At 34.1% G+C, this 8,347-nt stretch overlaps 1 protein-coding gene across 1 annotated transcript; it reads right to left on the reverse strand.

Moving 5' to 3' along the window:
* Nucleotides 1-3,798: 3,798 nt before the first annotated feature.
* On the reverse strand, nucleotides 3,799-6,155 carry LOC131602346 (transcription activator GLK1-like). The gene is made up of 5 exons (XM_058874431.1): nucleotides 5,353-6,155; nucleotides 4,815-4,955; nucleotides 4,418-4,708; nucleotides 4,218-4,334; nucleotides 3,799-4,078 (listed from the first exon to the last, which is right to left on the reverse strand). The coding sequence occupies exons 1-5, from the start codon at nucleotides 5,791-5,793 to the stop codon at nucleotides 3,935-3,937; spliced, it is 1,134 nt and encodes a 377-aa protein (XP_058730414.1). The 5' UTR covers nucleotides 5,794-6,155; the 3' UTR covers nucleotides 3,799-3,934.
* Between the last annotated feature and the right edge of the window lie 2,192 nt (nucleotides 6,156-8,347).

Here is an 8,347-nt window from a genome sequence, read left to right on the forward strand (position 1 = left end):
ATTTGGAACTTGTTCATGTAAAGAAACTCCTCTTGAATTTCCTTTAGAATCTTGAATGAATTTGCTACTCAAAAATGAAGTTTGAATTTTTTTGAATGAACTTTGAATTTAAAAATTCAATTCCCTTTTATATAGAAAATGATGGGAAATCCTTGGAGTAGCATGAAACTTTAAGTCTTGAAACACATTCTTGCCATCATGAATTGTTTCAAACTTGTACCAACTTCCAAGTAATCAATATGAACCAACTTTCTTCAACATGATGAATCCATAAGCCAAGAGTCGCGAAATAAATTCCAAACAAATCTCTTGAATCACACAAATGGCAATGGCGCATAAAAAGTGGAAAACCGCCATGAACACAAAATTATCTTGCAAAGAATGAGTGAATGAATGAAGAATCCTAATTCAAAGCTTTTGAGCTTGTTGAAATGAATCTCTGAGGACCAAATATTGATTGTTGATGAAGATGGTTCTTTTGAGATGAAGGGAAAACAAAACCCTAATTGATTGTTACTTGTACTGATGAGTGATTTCTTGATTAAATCCTGCTGAGTCACAAGTAACAAACACAAGCTATGCAATTTGTTAGAAATGCAAATGATGCATGTGCAAATGATATGAGGTGGTATCTTAGGTCAAAAATTGGGGTATGACACCAGTTAATAAAAGATATTACTATAGTTGATTATAAAAAAGGAACGTTACCTACTAATGTATGAATCAACTAAAGTCTCTCTAGAGGAACTCAACTAAAGTCTCGTCTAAGGGACTCAATTGAAGTCTCGCCCTGAAGGGTTCAACTAAAGTCTCGTTAGAGGGACTCAAATTAAGTTTCACTAGAGAGACTCAAATAAAGTCTCACAAAGGGGACTAAATTAAAGTTTTTCTAGAGAGACTCAACTAAAGTCTCGCATGGGGGACTCAACTTAAGTCTCACCTGGGGATTTAGCTGAAGTCTCACCTGAGAGACTCAACTTAAGTCTCACATGAGAGACTCAACTTAAGTCTAGCAAGAGGGACCGAATTAATGTATCACAAGAGGGACTCAACTAAAGTCTCACCCAATACACTCAACTTGCGTATCTCTATATGGGCTTAACTAAGTCTCGCATAAGTTGCTCTATTTAAGGTTACATTTGAACAATTCCAAATGAAAGAAAGTGAAACTAAATCACTTTTCCCTTTACAAGCACTCGTGCTTGAGGGACTCTGTACTGGTATATTTGTAAAGGACCCATAAAGGCCAATGTGAGGGAAAAAGGTGAGACATCTCACCTCCCAACGAACCTTGTTTATCTATATCAATTAAATCCATCTCACCAACATGTATGAACCTTAAATTCTATAATTTTATTTTATCATGAAAGTTTTAACTAACTAATGAAGTAACGATGCATGACTTATAACAATAGAATCATTTAAAATATTCAAACCCTATATTTTGTACCTTAGAAATATAGTCAATGCACCCCCACAAAAGTCTTTAATATTATTGTCACTAACGTGTAAAGGTGGCAAACGGGCATACCCGTCCCGTTTAGACTCGGCCCATAAAAGCCCACAAAAAATGGGGCGGGGCGGGCATAGTTGAGTGTGTGGGCCTAAAATCTTACCCTGTCCCGCACAAAAGTGAGGGTAAAGCGGGGAATGCCCGCGGACACTATACCTTTTAGGCCTAAAAAATATAAAATTGTGTTAATTTCATGTCCGCAAAAGTCCACAAAAAAGGGGTTGGGCGAGACAGTCACATTAAAGAGCGAGTGCTTAAATCCTTGACCCTTCCCGCACTAAAATGACGGCAAATTGAACATGCTCAACGAGTCGGGCCCATTTTGCGACCCCTACTAACGCGCCTCGTATGGTTAGTTTGGTTGGTTAGAAGCCTTATTGGTGGTATTATTCAAGACATTGGTGGTAATTGGCTAAGGGTTTTGCAATATATCTTGGTATGTGTAGTGCATCAGTGACCGATTTATGAAGAATAATGGAAGGCTTTAAGAAGGCTAAAAGGTTGGGGTTTAGTGTCATCGAGTTGAAAGTGGACACGACGGTAGTCTACCAAGTGATTAAAAAAGGGATACTAAGAAGTGTTATGAGTTTTTTTCATAGGTGAATAACATCTGGAGATTATTGGATTTTGAACGGGAGGTGAAAGTTTCACATTCATATATGGAGGCGAATCAATGTGTATGAGTTTCTTTTCATTGTAATAAAAAAAATTTAAGACTTGTCTGGCTCAATTTACCGTGTGTTTGTTTAAGCTTTTTTCTACCGTTACCACGTGTTTGCCTACATTCCACTGTGATTTTGTGAAGCCATTATTTGTAGCTTCTCTTGCAACGTGATTTGTGACCGTGGTTTTCACTTTTTCCAAACATACTAATAAACATTTACTTTCTCATTTTCTTTTTCAGGTTGAGATCTTCGTTAATATAAAATTAAAAATTCTAGTATAAATGATGTTTTTAAAGTATTTTTTTTATTGTGTATACTTGTACTTGTTTTTCCACATAGTATCACGAAATATTTTAGGTTGATGCTTAGTAGATGTAAGAGTAGTTTTTCACCAATAATTAGTTAGTCTAGTGGTGATTGGTGCTAGATTTGGTAGGGATCGACTATGGTTCAATCCCCCACAACTTCGGGAGAGGGTTGTAACCACTTAATGTTAGAACTGACACTCAAACCGGACTAAACCAGTGGTGGAAAGAAAAAAAATTAATAGTTTTGTTACCCATTTTTTTAAGTCCCACACCGGTTTAACAAGAACAATTCCTCTTTTATCCAAAATAATAAATTAAATGTGTATCTACGATTTTGGATAAATATGTAGCGTCTCTCAATTGTTTGGGTGTGGTTTTGACCTTTAGGTAAGTGTTTGACCAAATATGAATGTTTTTCTCTTATGATGATTCAACAATAGTATTAGAGTCCGGTTCGAATAAGGGACCAACTCCTTATGTCCAAAATCTTTCTAACATAATGGTGAGACGGCGTGTCCCATTGAAGTGTTCATGACTAAATAAAAGTGTCTATATTTTATTGGAGAAATCATATATATATATATATATATATATATATATATATATATATATATATATATATATATATATATATATATGTATATATATATGTATATATATATCCTTCTTTTAGGGGATGAAGGGATCAACTCATTCACCGAGAGAAACATGAATAACTTCTTTATACTTTTTTTTAGCAAGGACAATCTCTCTTTTATCCAAAATAATAAATTAAATGTGCACATTAAATTTTTTTTTGTAAGCAAGTAATGTGTGGTTAGAGATCCTCTCCATTTCTTAAAAGAAATGGAAAACTCCATTAATATAGTTTTGGGTATATAAAATTAAATAAATGTGAAATAAATGTCACATGTCATGAAAATACGTAATGTGTACCTTAAGTAAATAAATATTTCAAAAAATTAAGTTCTTTATTGAGAGTCTCCGTCTTATTATTTAGTTGGTGAATTCTTATCTATCCAGCCCAAAAAGTTGGGTAAGGTTATCTCCTTTGTAAAATACTTTGAAAACAACAAACATTTGTTGTATTTTTATAAATTATTAAATATGTTAAATGAGATTGAATCATGTGATTGGTTAGAGGTACACTACCAAACTTTTTATGATGGGCAGAGAAATTGCCCCCCCTAATTAGTTTTACACTACTAAACATAATATACAAAATGGCTAATGATCAATCATGCATTAGCACATGGTAATTCCATTTTTTTACTTCTTTTTTTCCAGTTGGCTGTTAAAAGTAAACTAGAAATTACAATATGAATCACTCACATTCAAGATTAGATGCAACAAATATGAAACATCTAATGAATATAAAGTCGTCGAATTAATTAGGCTTTATTGGAACCTAGCTTCCCCCGTTAAGGATTAATTATTTTGTTTCAAGCTCACGAAGGTGGAATGTTTGAAATTCCTTGTCTTTGTAATTCACTCATTACGCTGTCATGTCCTGGAGGTTTAAGTCCAAGTGGTAGCGGCAACCATGGTTTTGATAAAACGTCTCCAATAGCTGCATCTATACTCTCATTTGACTGCAAAAGAAAACAATAATCATAAATACAAACAATGATCTAGGCCTTCAAATATTAGAGTCCTCTTAAGTTTTTAGAGGCCGGTTCGATAGCTATGGTTCAATCGTGACAAAACAAATATGATGAGGAGAAAGTTTACCGGCTGGAAGTCGAAGAAGGGACCGGGACCAGAAGCAGGACCAGTAGCGGCAATGCCGTGATCCGCTTTGTACATACCATGCGGTGGGTTGCTGGGGAGTTGACATCCAAATGATCTCTATTCATTCAAGAAAGATATCACATTATTTTAGTCAGACAAATCAATAATGTTTCAGTTTGATAAGAGAGGTAATTAATTACCTGTTGGTGTTGAGAAAGCCAAAATGAAGGGTCTTGAGGTGGCGTTGGGGGCCATGAGAGAGGCTGCGGCTGTGGCTGCGGCTTCGGCCACATATGCATAAATGATTGATCCATTGAAGGATGTCCCCATACATGTAAGGATCTAACATGGTGCAATGGAATAATGGGAGGAGGAGGAAAACCCATGGTGGGTGCTGCTACAGCAGTTGACCATGACACATTTCTTCTTTGATTCCAGTTTGCTGCTTCTGCTTCACGCGCTAACACATGTTTTCTATGGGACCTATATTTCTGCATTCATCATTCAAAAATTATGTTACCTAAAACATACTATAACATACAAAAATTAAAATTAGTTATTAGAAAATTAATGATTATATTAGAAATATATATGAACCTGAAGATGGCTGGCAATGTTATGGCGAGTGAGACAATCAATTCCCATTATCTCCAAAATCCTTGAAGGCACTGCCTTATCCAATCCTAATTGTTCCACAGCTTGCACAAATCTCCTGTGCAATTCTGGTGTCCAATCCACCTAGGTACACATAAAATAATTCTTTTTACACAAATATTACTTTAAAAAAACATTATCTTTTCTCAAGCACGATAAAACTAAAATGAACTACAAAACTCTCGCTTAAAACTACAATGAACTACAAAACTCTTGTTTAAAATAATTTACCATTTGCCAAAATTTTCAACAATCCCAATCTTGTAATTATGCTTCTATCTCTACAGTTAGGGTACCCGTGAGTTGTTCGACACACTTATCAGAAACTTTTTCAAGACTTGTAATTATTAAGACAGTGACAGAACCTTAATGATAAGCTAAAAAGTTACGTACTACACATGATGAACTCAACCTTCACTGAATTTAATTACCAAATTAAGATAAACCATCTTTCAAGAATAAAATTCTAAAGCTTTAATACCTTGACTTTTTTCTTCCCTTGAGGATTCTTAGATTGACTCGACGATTTTCTTCCTTTTCTTTCACCATTTTTCGGCAATGGATTCACAACAACAGATTCATCTCTCTTGCTTAATATCTCCTCCGAACCTTGACCACTCAGAGAAGAACCTATTTTATCTTCTTCTGTAGAATGATTCTTTTCATCCGCTTTCTTGAGAGCGGATGAGTTTATCTCTGATTCCTCTCCGTAACTGACGGAGAACTCAGCGAAAATCTCTGAATCCATATCCAAATCCGGCAAGATATCTCCTTCCATGTTGATGCCAACAAAGAAATCATCAAAGTTAACGCTTTCCAATAAATTTCCGTCACTAAATTCGCAGGTTCCAATTGAAGTACTCTCCATTCCTTCTTGGTTTTCATCTTTGTTGATGCTCCTCAATGGTGAAACCGCAAGCATCAATACTCTCAGATCCACACTCAACTACTCAACCTAGTGACAAATAATATAAATATATATTTTTCTACCAAACTAAGATTTGCTCAATTATGTGTTCGTGAAAATTGAGAGAAGCATAGCAATGATAGGGTTTATATTGTGAGGAGAAGGAGAACATGTAGTGAAATAATGGAGAAGAGTTTGGTTTGTAGCAATAATATGATTAACGTTACCACATTTGGAAATGGTGTCAGAGAGTATGTGGAGAAGGAGATTGGATGTGAACCACAATTTGGTGAAGTTTCAAAAGAGATTTTGTTTCTATGTGTTTCGTTTGGGAGTGTATGTGCTACTTGCAGTGTTGGTCTGTTTCCATTGCATAAGTATATAATTTTTTTATATTCTTGTTTGTGGATGACTTTTTTTGAACAGTCAAGGGCTTTTTTGAAAATAATTCATCACAAGTGCTCTCGTGAGCTAGCTAGCTTTTTGTAATTATTAGATGTATATAATTTTTTTTGTATAGATGAGCATAAATGGTTTATGAAGAGACTAGTGAGAGATTTAAGTCGGGTCGGATAAAGTATGTCTGATAATAACAGTGTAGTAGTACAGTGAAAGTGAAAGGGTATATGCCTTTTTTATTGTGGAGAAAGAAATGACTTTTGTTTTTGAAACGTGAATAGCATGTAGTAAAAGATAAAATAAAGTCGAAGAGAGAGAAGTTTTCGAGTTATTTTTGAGTTTTTCTGTAATAGAGTTAAAATTTGATTTTTAGGGGTAGAAATAATTTAATAGTTTTAGACACATAATTTAGAGATAATGTAGGTATTTTTGGATGTGTAAAACGGATGATTAAGCCGTCAAAGTGGGAGTTTTAAGCCCCTGGAACAGTATTAGGAAGATCCTAAAGTCCCACATTGGCTAGAGATAGAGCTTTCAAAGAATATATATAGAGGGACACTCCTCACCTTACCAACCGGTTTTGTAAGGATGAGTTAGGTCAAACTCTAATATGGTATCAGAGCCTATCGATCGGACCATGGGCCGCCCACCATTAATATCCACGCACCAAGCCCAAAAGAGTGCTGGGCGTGAGGGGGTGTATTAGGAAGATCCTAAAGTCCCACATTGGCTAGAGATAGAGCTTTCAAAGAATATATATAGAGGGACACTCCTCACCTTACCAACCGGTTTTGTAAGGATGAGTTAGGTCAAACTCTGTTAGGTCAAACTCTAATAAACAGTGACAGGCGTCAATGTCGCGTCCTTGGAGTTTCACTTGACGGTAGAGGGAGGCTAGCAAGCAGACGGCGTGGTGGACGCAGAGGCGCATGATGATGCCTGACACACACAATAGTGATGCCTGTGATTTTTTTATATCTGTATTTTAATTTCATTTATGTATGTTATTTTGATTATGTATACGATGATTTTGTATTCGACATTATGGTCGACGATTTTGATTATATATTTTTTGGTGTACTATTTACTATTGCATTACTTTAATTTACTATAATTTGATTTTTCATAGATGTTATAAAAATTGAGTTTTGGAGTGAAATGTATATGATTTGAAAATATAGGAAAATGTTCTGTAGGTACATCTACGGAACTCTGTTTTTAACTCGTTCCGTAGATGTAGCAACGGAAGAATTGCTGAACTGAAATAATTTGAATTTTTTCAACATTTACTATGATTTTAACGCTTCCGTAGATGCACCTATGGAAAAAACCATTTTTTTAATATAATGTTTCTGGAAATACATTTACAGAAGAAACAGGGGATATTATTGAAATTTCGTCAGGTACCTAAGATATTCAAGGGGTGTATTGAGATATTCTCTTAAATAATTATAAAATATAGACAGAATAATGGATGGATTAATTAAATAAATTAATTTAAAATTTCATCAATATAAATAATATAAGACATGTTTTTCATAGTAATTCAATAGATCGAGTATGATCATCATGACTTTGTTTTTAATATGTATACTTGATTATTTTATTATTCATAATATTTGTATATATATATATATATATATATATATATATATATATATATATATATATATATATATATATATATATATATATATTATTTTTATCATATAAATACAGAAATCACATGTATTTCTTTCACTATTACGAAAAACTCCTTTCAGAATGATTGAAAAAATGTACCATCACGCGGGTCATACCGTTGTTAAGTAGGGTGTGGTTGTAAGTTCGTTGTTTTTTTCACGTCCTAAAAACCGTTATTGAAAGGCAGGAAGCGCGCCACTTATTACAACGGTTATACTTATAAACCATTGTGATACTTACACATAGGTATTGTGTTCAAAACCCATCAACACAAATCATGTAAATCATAAATGATCACGGTTACAATATATAACCGTTGTGAAAAGTGTCCAGAATTTATTAAATAATAGGTAGATTGATTGTTTTCCATTCACCCCACTAAAAAAATACAAGTTTTCAAATGATGAAAAAGTATATAATTTAAAAATTAAGCTATTGTTGAAAATCAACTTAAACAAACAATTGTTTTTCTGATTACATGTCGTCT

Source organism: Vicia villosa, linkage group LG5 (genome assembly GCF_029867415.1).
Source record: "Vicia villosa cultivar HV-30 ecotype Madison, WI linkage group LG5, Vvil1.0, whole genome shotgun sequence".
NCBI classification, from domain to species: Eukaryota; Viridiplantae; Streptophyta; class Magnoliopsida; order Fabales; family Fabaceae; genus Vicia; species Vicia villosa.